General features: G+C 42.4%; 1 protein-coding gene across 3 annotated transcripts in view; it reads right to left on the bottom strand.

The window, feature by feature from the left end:
- Positions 1-17,700, bottom strand: part of srcap (Snf2-related CREBBP activator protein) — a 41,055-nt gene that overhangs the window by 6,070 nt on the left and 17,285 nt on the right. For 2 of the 3 annotated variants that reach the window (XM_085417034.1, XM_085417033.1), the window contains 21 exons: positions 17,366-17,589; positions 17,068-17,245; positions 16,829-16,965; positions 11,351-11,520; positions 9,795-10,124; positions 9,474-9,660; positions 9,211-9,380; positions 8,886-9,037; positions 8,591-8,803; positions 7,880-8,044; positions 7,109-7,264; positions 6,683-7,015; positions 6,175-6,350; positions 4,658-4,971; positions 4,372-4,574; positions 3,684-3,853; positions 3,363-3,559; positions 2,626-2,740; positions 2,029-2,154; positions 365-541; positions 167-250 (listed from right to left, as the gene is read on the bottom strand). In XM_085417034.1, the coding sequence (XP_085273160.1) occupies positions 167-250; positions 365-541; positions 2,029-2,154; positions 2,626-2,740; positions 3,363-3,559; positions 3,684-3,853; positions 4,372-4,574; positions 4,658-4,971; positions 6,175-6,350; positions 6,683-7,015; positions 7,109-7,264; positions 7,880-8,044; positions 8,591-8,803; positions 8,886-9,037; positions 9,211-9,380; positions 9,474-9,660; positions 9,795-10,124; positions 11,351-11,520; positions 16,829-16,965; positions 17,068-17,245; positions 17,366-17,589 (3,977 nt within the window). The remainder of the gene's footprint in view (positions 1-166; positions 251-364; positions 542-2,028; positions 2,155-2,625; positions 2,741-3,362; positions 3,560-3,683; positions 3,854-4,371; positions 4,575-4,657; positions 4,972-6,174; positions 6,351-6,682; positions 7,016-7,108; positions 7,265-7,879; positions 8,045-8,590; positions 8,804-8,885; positions 9,038-9,210; positions 9,381-9,473; positions 9,661-9,794; positions 10,125-11,350; positions 11,521-16,828; positions 16,966-17,067; positions 17,246-17,365; positions 17,590-17,700) is intronic. The other variant, XM_085417035.1, reaches the window with a different exon arrangement.

The raw sequence follows: 17,700 nt of genomic DNA, 5'->3' as shown, positions 1-17,700 counted from the left end.
CAAGAGGAGAAGATTTTATTTAAAGTTTTATCAAGTTAAAAATGTTTGACTTAAACCGAAATCAAATATTTTCTAGTTCTCGTTCCTGCTTTTCCCTTTATTGTCTAAATTACTTTCAAGTATTAATCACTAATTATTAAGCTGAAGTTGAAAGTTGTGATTTTACCTCAGCCTGCTTCAACTCCTCTTTGCACACATCTTCTAACGAAGCTTCCAGGAAGTTCATGGCGTAGCGCTCAATGGGAGTGAGCTAAAGACAAGCAGAGGAAAAGGTGCGTTTAAACAAACTGTAATTCAAAGATTCAGCAGAGCATTAATATTTTATTATATTATACATTTTTATAGCCGATGTGTTTTTACTCACCTGCTCCACCAGTGCGGCTATTTCCTGCTCGGCTTTAGAGAGCTCCTCCACTTCCTCCTGCTCCCCGCCGTCATCAAGCGGTATGTTTTCGTTGAACTCCGCCAGTTCGGCCACCTGCTCTGCTTTGGCCTGAGAGGCCGCCACTATGTCCTCCTCATCCTCGGCACGACACAGCGCCTGAAGCAAACAGATGGAGATAATCAGGTAAATGTCCACAAGCATGATAAATGTGGCAGGAGTTAAACTTTTTCCTGACTCTTGGATTATGTCTGCGTACAAGGGGTGAAATAAAGTTCAGGTTTTAAAAATCAAATAACTTAGCCTAGTCAAATTGGTCGAATCTCCGAAGTTATTCTATTGTATTCTTTTCAAACAGTGGTCCAGGTTAGTGAATGGAATTGGAGGAGGGGAGAAATAGCACCTACAACACCCTGACCAGATGGAGGAGTTATTATAAATTCCGTCTCCTGCAGAGTTGGAAAAGGATGAAACTATCCATAGAGTCCAGAAATGTTTTTGTACTGGTCTATAAATGGGTTTAGTCCTGCTGTAAATTTGGGCATTTTAACACCATCGCCATCCTCATATACATGTTTACATGAATATGGGGATGGCTTGCTTTCAAAGCCAGCCTCAGATGGCTTCATTTTTAAGCCCTGGGTGTCAGCAGAAATTATCTAAACTGTGGTGCGTCCCAGCACACGGCACAGTGCAAGAACATTTTTGAAAATGTGCATTATCAAGGATTTGACACGGTGGAGGAGATCAAGAGTTCAAGTACAGCCAGGGCACAAGTAGAGGAGGAACAAGACAGGAGTTCTCGTGTTAGATCAAGCGACAAAACTGGGAGCCATTAGGGATGGGAATCGAGAACCAGTTATTGAAGAAAACCAGTTCAATTACGGTTCTTGCACAATCAGCTGATTTCAGTTTGTGTCAGAGGAGGAAAATAGCGAAGCAGTCTAGAGCATGGATTTGAACATTTACTTTTATTGTACAAAAGGACGAGATGAACGGTAAAGTGGAAACTTGCATACCCAGGACAGAAACAACTGCATTATGGTGCTAACACAAAAAAAACCAACAACGGTTCTTTAAAAGAATCTGCCCAGACAGCATGCTAACGCTAAGCTAGCCAAGAACGCAGAGTGAAAGTAATGTGACAAGTAGTATAACAAAGTACTTTTTCCCAGGAGTAATTAAGTCATGTACTGCATTACTTTTGAGAAAAGTGTTCTGTGTAATAATTACTTTTTTGAGCAAAGTTTGAACACTGATCACAACAAAGACGGGAAATACCTCAACAAACATTTGACCCACAGTATACAATTGATTTGCATGAATGTAATTTCTTTGTTCCTGCTTAGATGTCAAAACAGAGCCAATGAGAACCCAGTGTTGATCAAGCAAGAATTGAATCGATGAGTAATGTCAATAAAGGAATCGCTAAATTCTTGAAAAGTCCTTGAAACAGTCCAGAAGTTCATAAGAAGATCACCTTTAACAGGAGATCTTTTTTTTTTTTAAGCTTTTCATTTCAATAGGCTGAGAGCAAAAACCTGATTCAGTTTATATTGCATCTAAGACTTTCAGTAAACGTACATTTTGTTCCTGGTAATCACCAAAAGGTGGGTGGTAAATATCCAGTACACCAAGTTTCTAACCTGCTCCAGGATGGTGGTGCTCTGCTTGTTGACGGCTTCCTCCTCCTCAGCCTGGGGCACCGACAGCTCCACCGCCGCCTCCCTCTTCTCCCCCTCATTCACATCAAACAGCTCTCTGATGGTTTGCTGAGGAACAAAGTGACAGTCGGACACATTTAGCAAAGGCAGAACGGGTTATGTGTGCTTGATGAGACAGAGAAAACAAGAGGCACTTGAACTGCTTAATGTCATCAACACACTAAACTCAAAAAGACCAATTAGAAGAAACTCCATTATACTTCAAAAAAAAAAAGAAAAGAAGAAAAAAAAAAGCACAAGTAGTATTTATATAAAAGACAGTTTGAACAAATTTAATTAAAAGGGGGATGAGGTCTCGGCCTGTCATCCAGCACTGGAAAAACATCCCTTCACATGATACCAGTGACTGTATTCAATTATGCACCAAGCACCCACCCACATGTTTGAGCGCCTTTCAACTATTAATCATGCACAGATGAATCACTGAGCTTATCCAGACACAAAAGAAGAAAGAAGGAAAAAAAAGGCTTGACTGAAGGGCATTTATTTTACAAAGAAGGCCCCGTGTAAACGTGATACCTGTTTAAAGAAGGCCGTGGTGAAGTTTCCTCCTTCGATAGCCATATCTCCCAGCATCCTCTTCTGGTTTGCCTTCTTCAAAATGTTCTCCTCCACCGTGCGCTCACTGATCAACCTGAGGAGGAACATAAAACGATTTAGTCTTTTAAAAATCACATTTCTATTTTTCACTGGGCCAATGATTATCGGGTGTATAAAACCTCCCCCCTACACCCAGATGGGTTGGTGCTGACCAGGTGGTGTGAAGCGTTTAACCAGATTCTGCAGATCTTTTAAATTCAGAGACTACTGAGCTCCAATTTCCATTTTAAACTTTAGATTTTTATTCCTACTTTTTTTTTTTGTTGCTTTTGCTTCTGAAATTATGCAAAGAAGGTAGGAGATGCTCATCAGTTTAAGTCAAACAAGATGAACGCTCGTATGTGTCAAACAGATGTTGACAACATTTCTTTTTTTATGTTCAATGCAGCGGCTCTGTGCTCTCAGCTTTTTGTTTCTCTTTGTGTCTTTTGTCTGTGAGTCCTCTATTGTGTATGCTTATTTATTGTATGTCTGTCTCTGTTTTATAGTATTGTGTCTGACTTTAAGCTAAGAACTACCACACGGAATTTCATTATGTGACTACATAATGACAACAAAGCATCTTAAATCTTAGCTAAGGGAGTGAGCTTTGATTTGGGAAAGTTTTTATGTGAGGATTTTTTTTTTTTAGTAAAAGCAGGGAAAAAGAAAGTCACCTATAGATGTGGACGTCGCGGGTCTGGCCGATTCGGTGGCATCGGTCCTGAGCCTGAGCATCCATGGTGGGGTTCCAGTCACTGTCGTAGAACACCACAGTGTCGGCCCCGGTCAGATTGACCCCGACGCCGCCGCTGCGGGTTGACAAAATGAAGCAGAAGATGCGTCGATCTGCATTGAAGCGCTCCATGAGCGCCTGGTGGTGGCGTGCAGAAGACAAACAGAGGAAATGAGCATCACAGACAGACTACAGCTTTCTCGTTCTTGCCTGGAAGCGGAACAGGTGAAGATTACGCTATCAAAACACCATCACTGCTGACCTGTCTCTGCTCCACCCGGGTGCTGCCGTCCAGACGGAGGTAGATGTGTCCGTGGTAGTTGAGGAACTGCTCCAGCACATCCAGCATTCGAGTCATCTGAGTGAAAATCAGCACCCTGTGGCCTCCCGCCTTCAGCTTTCGCAGCAACGTGTGGAGAGTCTGAAGCTTACCTGAAAACAGGAGACAGAAGACACAAAATGAGCCACCAGCAAGCAAAACAAGCTGCAGGAGCATAAAATTATTTAATAATCGCACATGGAGTAAACTCTTTGAAGCAGCCTTTTATGCATAAAACACAGTGGTGGAAAGAAAAGACTAACCAAATACTATTTCAAGAAAATTTAGTGCCAATTTTGCAGTACAGTCGAGAGTTTTGCTAAAGTTGTTGCCAGTGTGCATCTGGGATCGAGTCAGTGATGAGGGATGAATGGGATCTAAGCTGTGGGTGACCCCCACCTTAGTAAATGACAGTCTTATCAAACATCCTGTCAAAGGCTTATAGGTGAGAATGGATACTTAGACAGTCCTGGATTTTCCTGCTTTGTGTCACCCCTGCAAGTCAACACCGTTTTTATTTAAACCTTAGATTTTGTGATTAGGAGTATCTGATGTAGGTGTGGATTGCCACAAGGTGCTCCATGGTTTTCTGTAAAACAAAACAAAACAAAAAACCACACTGAGAACTCACCACAGTCGTACTGTATGAGCCTCAGGTCAGGGAACTGTGTCCTCATATAGGACTGGACGTGGTGGAGGCTGCGAGTGAGCGGCGTGACTTCAGCTGATAACATGGAGGAGAAGACTGCCTGCTTGTGGTTCAGAGATGGCGGAGGATGGCAGCAGTGCATGGAGATGGGTGGAGCTTCCACTGGAGGAATTGCAAATGTGTACCTAAACAAACAGCAAAGTTAGCTCCTTCTCCTTAGCTGAAGCTTTGTAATATCAAATAACCAAACGACTGTTAAGCTAAGTACCGGTCTATGATGTCACTCAGCAGCTCCAGCCGTCCTTCGATGCTGTGGATGGCCTCTCTTACAGCGTGACTGTGAAACCAGTAGTCGTGCTCGTTTTGCTGCTGTGCATACAGACAGCTGCTCTGGCCAGAGCGGCCCCACTCTCCCTGAGGGTTCAGGGCAGCAGGTGATGGACGACGACCGGGCAGGAAAGTCAGGAAGTCCAGAACCTCCTGACCGTACATGGGCTTTGCTCCACAGTGGAGTTCGTTGACTCGAAAGATGAAGTCCAGCCGGCTGTCGTGCTGCTGTTTCTCGGAGTCTGCAAGCCATGACTGTTGAGGTAAAGAGATACAAGTAAATGGAGGCTACAGAAATCAGGGCAGTGTTGACAGCATATTTAAGAAAAACATGCTCGTATATCAGGCTCAGTCTTGTTTAAATGTACAATGGAGAAAAAATGATTGTAATTGATTTCCTTTACCAGTTGGGGGCAGCGGAAATAAACTGGAAAAAAAAAATCTACTTTGAAGTTCACATGACAAACTTATTGTTCATTGATAAACTTGACCACCGTCTGCACCACAGGAGAGGAAAAACGCTGACACTTACACTTTATTTCAACCTGATAAACTGAGCTGATCTGTTTTCTGTTCTGGTGTTTTACTGCACTTTGTCAGCTTTTTTTAATCCAGTTTTATTGAGCCTGACATTTTATTCTATAAAACCAGTTTATTGTCTACTAAACAAGGTAGGCTAAATCATTTATTGCTGTATGCCGATGGTGATGAATGAATTTCAATTATTAAAAAAAAAAAAAAAAAAAAATTGCCAAACTGGTAAACTGGCATCAGAGATGTATATAATTTATTGACATGCTTCAATTTAACCAATAAAATTTAAAGATCATAGATTATGGTTTTTAATGTTCCCATACCGCCTTAATCTAAACATTGTGATCCACATAAAGACTTCAAAAACACTTTTACAAGTCGGCTACTGAAGTGCAAAAACCTGTTGGAACAGTTTGGGTATGGCAGCTATGAGTATAACAAACTTATCCTGATGTAAAAGCAAAATAATGAACCTTTAATTTTCTTTGTGGAAGCTTTTCTAAAAGTCTCACGGAGCCAGTATCACAAGCCGGAACATGTCAAATCCATACCTGTGCGTAACAGTGAAACCTCTTTGATTATGTAGTTTTATTTTAGTGAGCTGAGCCCTGCTGACTGAATGCTATGATCAAACTTGTCTTTACAACTCCATCGCTCTGAGATTTGGCACACATAAAGTTTGGTTTGTTTGTTGTTGTTTTTTTAAACTGATGTTTCATGCATCTTTTCAGTTTAGAAACGTCCCGGTTCATGTCTACATAGCGCTGATGCATGGTTCCAAAATAACAGGACATTAGATTGTCTCAGTACAGGGGGGCATTTATTTTAACTAGGTGAAGAAGTATTGGGTAACACCTCAAAAAAAATGATTGCAGATGCTTTAAATATCTAAAAGGTGAAGTCCAAGAGGGACAAACTGCTTACCATGTAGAAAGGCGAACGGGGAGCGGGACGAGGCACCTTCCTGGGTGGAGGGAAGGCTTTTGCACCCAGATTGGACTTTGACTTTGTGCTAACTGCTGTCTGACTGCTGCTGCTACTTTCCCGCGGTGTTGCTGAGGTCTTTGGAGCAGAAGAAGAGGCGCTCACCTGAGCTGGAGCTGCAGAAAGACAGAAGAGAAAACAGCCTCCTGTAAAAAACTCAATACGGATTTGCTTTAAAGTCAATTTCACTTTTATTTCTTCTTCTTTTGCATCTCTGTGTTATTCGATTTCAAATCCAATTATTTTCATTACTTAAAAATACCTTTTTGCATGCCTGTATGTTTCATTATACATTAAATTTTATTAACTTGCAGCAGGTTGTTAGGGAAAAGAAGAAATAAAGCTTAAAAACTGGACCCAGCTCGGTTTGTCATGCAATCTTCATTTCATCTGAATTCAATCTGAATTTCAGCTCAGTGAGAATAACAGCTCAAGCCCGTTCTCTCACCTGGCTGTTCTGTGCTCGATGGAGGAGGAGGCTGCACTACTTTGAGGACAGGGCGAGGGGGTTGGGGCTGGTTCGGGGCTGAGCTAGGGTTTCTGGGAGGAGCTATGGTGTAGTGGGCGGTAGCAGGACCAGGGGTGCGCTGGGCAATTTGCAGTGGAGCGGTGTTCCTGACGGGGGTCGTGTTGGCGTGTGGGTGCAGGGAAGGGGATGGCTGGGGAGCGACACGAGGGGAAGGGGCCACAGCCAGGGTGGGCACAGGCCCGCCCTCCTTGCCTGTTGACTGACGCACAACGATCTTCACGACCCCAGGGCTGCTCACCATGGTTGAGGACACTGAAAAACATTAAATATACAAACATGGGTTACATATATCCAGCAGGAAGTCTCATACTTAAAATAAAAGGAGGAGGGAGAAGGATTTAACACCTTGAGAGGTGGTGTTGTGTGGCAGGCGATTAGCAGGGGGGGCAGCAGAGGGATTGTTTGCAGGGTGTGTGCTGACTGTACTCTGGACAGCCACCTGTGCAGGTTGGCTGATGAGGTGATGCTGCACGCCACCGGGGACCAGGTTTATCACATTACCTGTAGAGTGACAGTGAACCAGACTGTTATAAGGACTTTAATTATTCCCTAATTATGGGACGGGATGGGATTTATGTAAATAAGAAATCAATCACAATTATGGGACAATAACAGTCATCAGTTAAATGAAGCAGACCAATGTGGATTATCTTCTGATTGAAGGATTAAAAGACTTTGGCATAACTGAATATAAAGCAGTCCAGCTGCAGTGGGATTCTGCAAAAATCCAAAAACATATAATATCTTTAATCTTTAGTCTGATTTCAAATCAGATAAAAATGAGGTCAAAGGATATCCTGGTCCCATTTAAACTATAACCACAATAGATAAATGCTATCAAACTTCCAGGGCCTGTATGGCTAAATTTAGTATATTTACATGATTGCACCCAAGTTTTCTTGTTAATTAACATGCATAGAATATTTTGACTCAGAAGTAATCCTGGCATCAAAATGTAGGTAAAAATGATAATACAACTTGTTTTGAGCAGCCCCCTATCCCAAACAGCAATATGACACTTTGAAGTTCAAACAAAACGAGGTATTACACCTTTTACTAACCATAAAATCTGATCGGTGAAAACTAGAAAACCCACAGTTAGTGGGAGACACCAACCTTGAACTGGGCGTGAGGAAGCTGCTGGAACTTGGTGGATCTGTGCTCCAGACAGAGTCAACTTGTTGCCCTGAAGCTGGAAGGTGACTGGTTTGCTTCCTTGACACGACGACACAGGCCGACCTGCCAGAGAAGCCAGCTGGGCTATACTTACTACCTCCCCAGCTTAGGAAGAAAAATAAGAGACACGTAGGTAAGAAATAATAATTCATTCACTTTACCACAAATTAATTTAATTATGAATGAATGACAGAGACCTGTACTGCATTTAGTTAATAAAAATCCCCCAAATACCTTTTGTTTTCTTACTGAATGGTCGAAAATAACAGAACACACAGACTCCTGTAACTAAAAGTAGACTAATCTCTTTCTTGTATGTTAATGGTTGATCCATTTTTAGAAGTTGCAAAGTGTGTTTGAGATTTTCTAAGCACTGCCATCTTTATTTTTCACCTGCACCTTAAGAAACAACCTGAGGCAGAGTACACACTGTGTTCCTGTGTGGTTTTTACCCAGCAATGAAAATGAGTAAACAATCATTAAATTGAAATCTAAACCGAGACGCTCAAAATATGCTTCATCTAAAGAGAGAAATGGACGAGACTTACATTTTGAACAGGAGCTCATGAAACTGTCCCCAGGCTCAGAGTTTTAATGAGATAATACTTCAACAACATCACAGCTTATCTGCTTTGAAATAAATGTACTTACAAGGCAACCTAGCTTGCATATCTGGACTAAGCAGGACCCTCTGGGGCATAACATTGCTGGGGTTTGGACTCGGCTGAGCTGGGATAGTGGCTGTGCAGGGAGCAGTGGGAGGCCGTACAGTCAGCATCGCTTTTGGAGCATTGGACCTCACTGCAGTTTGAGCGGTAGGATGAAGAGATGGGCGAGGAGGAGTGGATGCGACTGAACAGACCACTGAAATTTAACAAAAATGCATTAGAAAAAACGTGCAAAATTTATGTTTCACCTTTTTAAGGGTGTTTCATTCCTTGCTTACCCTGCTGAACTACAGGAGCGGGTGCAGGAGCTGAGGTGACTTCAGTGACTGGAGGTGGTTTGGGGGTCTGTGCTGCAGGGGGGACGGAGCAGGTAGGTTTGTTCATCAGGAGAACTGGGCGATTATCACCTTTAGGAGGCGGCTGAAACATTCTGAAAGAGGACACACATAAAATATGGGAACTACTGCACTTAGGACAATAATTATATCATGTAATAAATGTCACAGGTATGGTAACACAGGTAACGTAGAAAACCAAAATACATGTAAATTTGCAAGTATCCAAATCTGCATTTTTCTTTTCTTTCTTTTTTTCCCCCTTTACCTGTTGACTTTCATGCGGACTGGTTTGGGCCTTGGAGGAGGTTCGGGGGACTCCATGATCTCCTGGATTAGTTGGCGACTGGCCCTGTAGCGTGGCAGGAAGACATCTGCCTGGTAACGGGACACGCGGCTCTCCAAACCAACAAGGTCAAACATGGAAACGTCGCAGCGCTGAGAATGCAAAAGCAAGTTAGAATAGATTAAAAATCACGCCATCAGGCTCAACTTTCTGAACAAATGAAAGCTTTTTATTTTCAGGCTTACCTTCAAAGGAGATACCTCCAGGGCGTCATGCACCAGAGAGGCTGTGTGGAAAATAATGGGTTGCATGATGAAGGGAGACTGGATGGGTCGAGGGTCAAAAAGGTTGGGATGATTGCACACTTTGCGAAGCTGCATGAGGATGTTAATCACAGACATGAAGTGACCACTGGCCAGCGTTTCCCTGGTCCTGTAAATCAGATGGTTTAGGGTCAAATTCAATTACTTTTTTTTTCAGTTTCACCTTCTTTTGGTGACTACGTTTCAAAACACAAACTAAATTTACATTAACTTTGAATTCCTCCTGCTGAGTCAGTAACTTACGATGCCTGCGCCATGAAGTCATCGTAGAGGAATCGCTGTCTCTTGGACAGACGGCAGCGCACCACATGCTCATATTTCTTGGGCATCTGCTTCTCCACGTCAGCCTTGATCCTCCTGAGCAGGAACGGCCTCAGCACCTTGTGAAGCCTCTTAACCAGGCCTTCGTTGTACTCCTGACTGCCCTCGATCATTCCCGTCAGCGGGTTGGAGAACCACTCTTTGAACTCGCGGTGGGACTGGAAGACGTGGGGCATGAGGAAATGCATGAGGGACCAGAGCTCCATCAGGCTGTTCTGTAGAGGGGTTCCTGTCAGCAGCAGTCGCCGGTGGCTATGATCAGCACAGACACGAGGAGAGACGTAAATAAAAAAGTCGTATCATTCAAGCTTCAGGTGAGTACGAAGAGGAAAATAAGAGTTTTCAGCTGCTAAAGATATCAAACATGCTTTAACTCATTTTAGCCACATGGGTGCAGCAAGCTGAGAACGCAATCTTCACCCCATAAAGAGTTTATAACATCCATCAAACAAATAACATAACCATTTATTTGGAGTCGTGTTTCTGTCTGCTGGAATAGTCTAAATCATAAAACTCTTTTTAAAACCCAAATATGCCACAGCATTAAAGCCACTGACAGGTGAAGTAAATAACACCACGTCCTGCTGGGAAATCCTGAGGTTCATGTAGAAATATTTTTGCGGTTACACCGTCGGCATGGCTACGCTCATCTCACTGGGGCTGAGTATCAATTTAGATTATAGATTATTTTTAAAAAAAGCTTTTAGTGCACAATCCACGCTGAAGTGTGCATCTTGCAGCACATCTTTATTTGCTTTAAAGCTCACAAACCAACATTTTGATGCTGAACATGAGAGGCACTCTCAAACTTCTAACGGATCTTTTTTTTTAATATGCTGTGCAAGTATTTCTCTATTCAGCCGGTACTGTGAAACATCCTCATACTGATGATGTTGTAATCTTGATTTATCATCGGAGCGAATCGCTGCAGCCTGTATAAAGGTGTGCGTTCTCAGAGCGTGCATCTATTCATGTGCACAAGCGCCAGGCTCTTTGGAGCGCCACACAACAGTGAGAAATTACCACCAGCTGGCCCCGGCCACCAGCCAAATGATGACAATCATTTTGAAAAGAACAAACACTTTTAAATGTGAAGATATTTACACACAACTGTGGCCTGTAGATTAACAGTTCAGTGCATTTCAAATACATTCAAAGTCAAATGGTACTGAGTGACACCATGTCTTTGAAAGCATTATAGAGAAAGGAGGATGATTTTCTTCAATAAGAATCAGAAGTTGTACATACAAATATTCATGTTTGCTGTCCATGAGTCTAAATACCCCCAAAATATATCTATAAATCTTTTTTTTTTCATTAAAATGCAAAAAAAAGATTTTTATTTATTTTTATTTTTTTTTAAACAAAAAACTACTTTGGAATTTAGTGTAAAAAAATCCAGAGGCCATGCCTCATCCACTGAGCCTCAGGTTTCACTCTCTGATGTGGGCCCATATACACAAACAGTCTCCACTGACCTGTTGAAGTTCAGCAGACTCTGCCAGCGCTGGGACTTGAAGTTCTTGATGTTCTGGGCCTCATCGAGGATCAGATAGCGCCAAGACTTTCGCCTGAAGGCCTGGTGATCCTGCAGCACCAGCTTGTAAGAAGTGATGCAAACGTGGAAAGCATTTGGCTTTGTCCAGCCCTAAGAAGAGAAAGTGTAACAGAGTGGCTTATTATTTTCCAGCACTCAGTTTTTCACTTTATACAGTATCTGTCAAACATGTCAACAGTTGCTGGAAATTAGGAATTCGTCAATGCAAGACAGGAATCATATCGGTGGGAAAAGTTAAACAAATCAATCCATAACTGTATAAAGTTATGGAACTGAAAATACCAGAAGACCCCAGTGTATGATGTCAGGTTTAACACTTGTTGGGAAGCTTTTAGTTCTTTATTTTAAGTTAGCATAACCAGTAGTCGCAAACTTGATTAATACAATCTTTATGTCGCTCTGGCAGGAGGTGCACAGACTCTAAATGACAACAATATGCAGTAACGTCGCTCGTGTTGCAGTTACGGGTGACGTATTGGCATTAACACAGTAACCAGTAAGCATTTTAACTTGTGCCTCGCTGTAGTCTACCCCTAAATATAGGCAAATATAAATAAATACCCCAGTCTTAGTGCTAAAAAGGAAAAGGAAGAAGTGTGAACAAGAAACTAATTGACAAACTGCTGCAGTATCTGCACTCCTGAAATTTAAACAATCACTGAAACATTTGTGTTGTGGCTTGTATCAAAAATGAAGACAAACTGTTGAAGCTGAACTAAAGAATGTAAATAAATTAGGTGGATAAAATAAACAGTCTTAGTTTAGTTCCACGCATCATCTTAACCATTTATCAAACTTGGGGGCCTAAACCTGCTGCAGTAGAGAAAAACCTGAACAGGTCAGCAGTCTATGACAGGACATTTATGCTTACATCCTCATCTACGACCAATTTAGAATCAACAATTAGCATGTCTGTCTTTGGATTTTAGGAGGACCATGTTACTAATGGTCCCACCCTGGATTATTTTACTAATTAAAACCACTCCAGTAAATTTAGATTATTTGACATTTTAATTTATTACATTTTGGTTTTTAAAGTTAGGAATCCCTGAATCTTCTGTTGGATTTCCTCATTAAACTCCTTATTGGATTCTAGTTAGATTTTGGTTGATTTAGAGATTTACTTTATTGTGCTAGGTCAGGGGTAGGCAACTCCAGGCGTCGAGTGCTGGTGTCCTGCAGGTTTTAGATGTGTCCTTGATCCAACACAGCCTATTCAAATGGCTAAATGACCTCCCCAACATATCTTGAAGTTCTCCAGAGGCCTGGTAATGAACTAATCATTTGATTCAGGTCTGTTGACACAGGGTGAAATCTAAAACCTGCAGGACACCAGCACTCGAGGTTTGGAGTTGCCTACCCCTGTGCTAGGTTGTTTTTCATGTTTTGGCTGCTCTGAAACCTGACTGAGGCAAGCATAATGTTGTCCTTCACATAAAAGAGCGATTGCCGAATCTCTTTCTCACAAAGAGAAACCCAGCTTATTAATTTAAGACTGGTATCAGATCAGTGCTCGTATCAGCAGAAACCCCAAACCCCAGATATCCAAACTTTATTTATTTATTTATTTATTTATTTTTTTTTGGGGGGGGGTGCAACGATACTATTGAACCGTTCGATACAGTGCTTTCGGTTCGGTACGCATATGAATGAACAATACAAAATTTGTAATTTATTTTATCAACTTTCCTTCTGACGATGCTGTCTGTGTTGAGCGCTCAGTGAATCTGCGTTCGACTACTCCGCCTAGGCTGCACTGTCGAGCGCAGATCCACTGAGCGTTCAACACAGACAGCATCGTCAGAAGGAAGAGCGCAGGGCAAGCTAGCGAGACAGAAGTTAAGCTCTCCTTGCAACATGGCAAATTGAACCTCCCCCACCCTCATTCAGATCTGGCGTTTGGAATTATTTTGGTTTTCATGTGAGGTATGACCCTGAAGGTAAGCGCGTCATGGCCTAAAGTAAAACAGTATGTTGGCTGTGCCACGCAATCCTCAATTACATGGGTGGGGACTAGTGTGTTAGCGCAGTTAGCTCGTTAACGTGTTGGCCGTCTAGCCCCATGCACGGGGCGATCAAGGGTAGCTCGTTAACGGAGATTTGCCGTGTCGTGGCGTTAACGACATTTCAACGAGATTAACGCTGACAGCACTAGTGGGAACACAACGAATATGACTGCACATTTACGCTGACATCATCCTAGTGCAAAGACAAGTGGAAGCAGACAAAAAAAAACAAGCATGCATGCTACAAACTTTACCCGAGTCATTTAGACAGCCGTTAGCACATGATTCTCCTTATGGGGACCTGATATGTTTAATATTGTGGCGAGCTCAGACAAGGAGGAGACGGAGGTGTCGTTTGGTCTTGCTTCCCGTGAGCTAGCCAGGGAGCACAGCCGTTTGACATCTGCAGAAGAACACTGCCGCTAGCTAACTGCTCATCGCGGCAACCGCACAGCAACAACAACAACACACAGGGCGCCCTCTGACCCCGGAAGGACACACCGTCGCAGCGAGAGGGCGTCATCCGTCACTATGGCAACATAAACAAAACATAACTGTACAAACAGAACCCCGAACAGCCCTGACCCAATACATAGCCCCCACCTAAGGGGTCAGTCGTCCCCGACGACCCCATTACCCCACACAAAGTCCTGCAAATGTCCAGGTGCCTTCTTTTGGCGCACCGGCCGGTCACGACCGGCGGGGGAAAAAGTCACTCGGGTCAGAACATGGGGTGCCACCATCATCCCACTTCTGACACCAATGTGGCGAGCTCAGACAAGGAGGAGACGGAGGTGTCGTTTGGTCTTGCTTCCCGTGAGCTAGCCAGGGAGCACAGCCGTTTATTGACATCTGCAGAAGAACACTGCCGCTAGCTAACTGCTCATCGCGGAAACCGCACAGCAACAACAACAACAACAACACACAGGGAGCCCTCTGACCCCGGAAGGACACACCGTCGTAGCGAGAGGGCGTCACCCGTTACTATGGCAACATAAACAAAACATAACTGTACAAACAGAACCCGGAACAGCCCTGACCCGCTACAATATGCTGCTGAGAATATAGCCCAGAAGAAGCGTATAGTATAGCTTTTATTTTGGAAAGAGCCATTTCTCTGTAATAAACTCTCTTTTCCAAAGATGAGTGATTCCTCAATCAGATACAGGGCTTGCAAAATCGCCTGCCTGACATCCCGGGGCTAGCGACATTGTAGGAAGGAAAAATATACGTCAATGCTTTTGCATTCTTTCGGAAATGTAGCTGGGTAATTATGTCATTGGCTTCGGTGAGCCACTGTCAATATGTGACATATTGAAATCGCGTTTGAAATTGCGCTTGTTTTTTGCTTTCACTTTGCAATCGCGCGAACTGTGCATAGAGAGCGACAGCACTGATTGGTGAGTGATGATAATTTGCGCACCAATTCCTCTGACATGGTATTATCAATCGTTAGCTTACTATGCAAACATGACAAGTGAAATCTCCCGCAGCAAGCTTAAACATATGAGAGGTTGATCGCGCAGAGAATCGCTGACCGTTGTGTGTGTGTGTGTGTGTGTGTGTGTGTGTGTGTGTGTGTGTGTGTGTGTGTGTGTGTGTGTGTGTGTGTGTGTGTGTGTGTGTGTGTGTGTGTAAGTAAAAGCAGCAGGATATATATTTTAGTTCTGCTGAGCCAAATAAGACAGGTCAGGGTGAAGAAGTGACAGCCAAAGAAAAGTTTACCACAAAACGGAAAAGTTGTGACAAATCAAACTATAAGGCAAAAAGAAAGTGCAGCTTTATGGTTTCATGGACAAAAGAATTTCTGTGGCTTTAATATGACGAGCTATATAACCGGGGATGCACATAAGTGGTCCGCAGGTGCGCATTCGCTGTCACAAAAAAAAAAAAAAAAAAAACGCGCACAAGATATGAAGTTGCAACGCGTGTTTGCATACATAAGATTTTCTGGAGGAGGACAGACATCTGTTTAGAACTCTTAAAGATGTCGAAGAAGCTCCTTTAAGCAATTACTTTGGTGTTCCTCCACCTCCAAACAAATGTCAGGAGTCCGAACCACAAAAGAAGCACGTATTCTCGGAAAAGTGGTTGCAGGAGGTGAGCTGGCTTCAAACAAATGATGAACGCACAGAGATGTGGTACAGAGATGTGGTGCGGAATGTGCCGTGAAAATCCCACTCTAGCGGACAAAAACAGTGCTTTTTATATGGACGCAAACGCGCGTTGCAACTTCTTATCTGGTGTGCGTCTTTTATTTTGTCAGCGAATGCGCACATGTTCTGCCGGGTGTGTTGTTGGTTTTCTCTCGATTTCTGAGTCGACAAGCGCCTTTGTTACTGGGACCAGTCATTTTAAGAAAGGCCCCCATTAGAACCCATGAGAAATGCATTATTGCTCAGTCTGCAATATCTTTCCCAGAACAAACACCAATTGCAAATAACATACTAAAAATAAACCTAAAAAAATCTGTTTAGAACAACGTACTATGTTGCAAAGAGTGAACTACCACTGGCAAAATTTAGCAGTCTTTGCAAACGTCAAAAAGCAAATGGCCTCAATCTTGGTTCCACTTGTCTCTTACCCGTGACTTCAGTGGAAATTTCAAATTCAGGATCTGACACAGACTGATTCATGTCCTACACAGTTCTTACAAGTTCATAGAAATTTCTGTTCAATTAGAACCAAGTATTTGAGTTGATGATTGTAATTTTTATACAATGTTGTAATTTGTTTTTCAACAATTTTTTGATTAATGTTTTGTTTCCTTTACAATATTATACTTTAATGTATAATATTGTAAAGGAAACAAAACAGGAAACAAAACATCAATCAAAAAATTGCTCTCTTTTTTATTCAGGCTACTTACATTTATTTTGGGCTACCAAAAACTGAAGAGTCCCAGCCCGAAGAGCTACCAGGGATTTTGAAATTTTGAGAGCCCTGAGATTTTTTTTTTTTTTTAAATTACTTTTGTTTCAGCAACATTAAATTTAAAAACTGTACTTTTGAGTTAAAAAAAAATATATATATATATAAATAAATAAAAGCTGGATCAGTGCCTCTGTTTTTCCTGGGATACACACTAATCTACATCACTGTAAATAAGCCACAGTCAAAATTAAGACAGCAGTATGTAAGGAGAAACAAAATTATTAAGAGTAAGTCAAGCAGCAGGCAAACAAAGAACAAACAATTGATAAACAAGACGACTCAGCAGATAAGTAACACGGGGAGTTAAAGACTGACAAGAACAATCTGCAGTATATCACAGATGACAGCAGTAAAGCCAGGAGGGAGAGACTAAAAGTAAATGAGAGCAGACAAAGCAGCACATCACACTCATCTAACAAAGGAAAATGAGCCGCCTGCAGAACCAGCAAACTGAGTACCTGTCTCTTTAACTTTCTCTCCTTTTGACTGCCAAAATACGTAAGGATTTTAAACCCTGGACACCAGCGCTTCAGCTCCATCTCCCAGTTTAACATTACGCTGGTGGGGACGATGATGAGGTGAGGGCCCCAGTTACCTAATAACACCAAATGAAACAGGACAGTGTATTAATCACAAATAACACTCCAACAACCAAAGTTTTGTAACTCTGTACATATAAGAAGCCGCAGTCTGTTACCTTTCTCACAGGCGAGGTGAGCCAGCAGAGCAATAGTCTGGATCGTCTTGCCGAGGCCCATCTCATCAGCCAAAATGCCGTTTAGCTTTTTCTCATACATGGTGACCAACCAGTCGAGACCGATGTGCTGATACTCTCGTAATGTGCCATGAAGCAGAAATGGAATGGGGGTCTTGACCTTAAGTTGTAGAGAAAGTTGAAACAACTGTGACTCAGATCTGCAGAAGAGTTTAATCTACACTTTTCCTCCATCTGATAAAATGACTGAAATATACATTTTTAATATTTAAAGACTGACCTTTGTGGTAGCTAAAGTGTAGCCTTTGGGCTGCAGGCTCTCTGCAGTAGCAGCAATGTGACTGATCTCCTTCTTTGGCCGCGAGCCAGAGGAAGACGGGCTGCTGTCTCCCTCCTTCAGCAAAACCTCCATCCCTTCATCTCCACACTCCTCTTCGTCTTCCTCCTCACTCTCTTCCTCATCCTTCTCGCTCTCCTCATCTTCAGCACTGTCGCCTGGTGAATCTGAGAGGAGAACATTTGAAATGATTAATGAATTAATAATAAATTAAAGCAGCAAAACAAACTTGAAACAGACGTAAGAAGGAAAACATTTTCTGAAAGCTTCTGCTCAGA

This window comes from Rhamphochromis longiceps, linkage group LG8 (assembly GCF_057381845.1).
Source record: "Rhamphochromis longiceps isolate RC_006_pf linkage group LG8, R_longiceps_female_GT1.1, whole genome shotgun sequence".
Classification (NCBI taxonomy): Eukaryota; Metazoa; Chordata; class Actinopteri; order Cichliformes; family Cichlidae; genus Rhamphochromis; species Rhamphochromis longiceps.
Note: the sequence above shows the minus strand (reverse complement) of the source record. Positions and strands in the feature narration are given on the sequence as shown.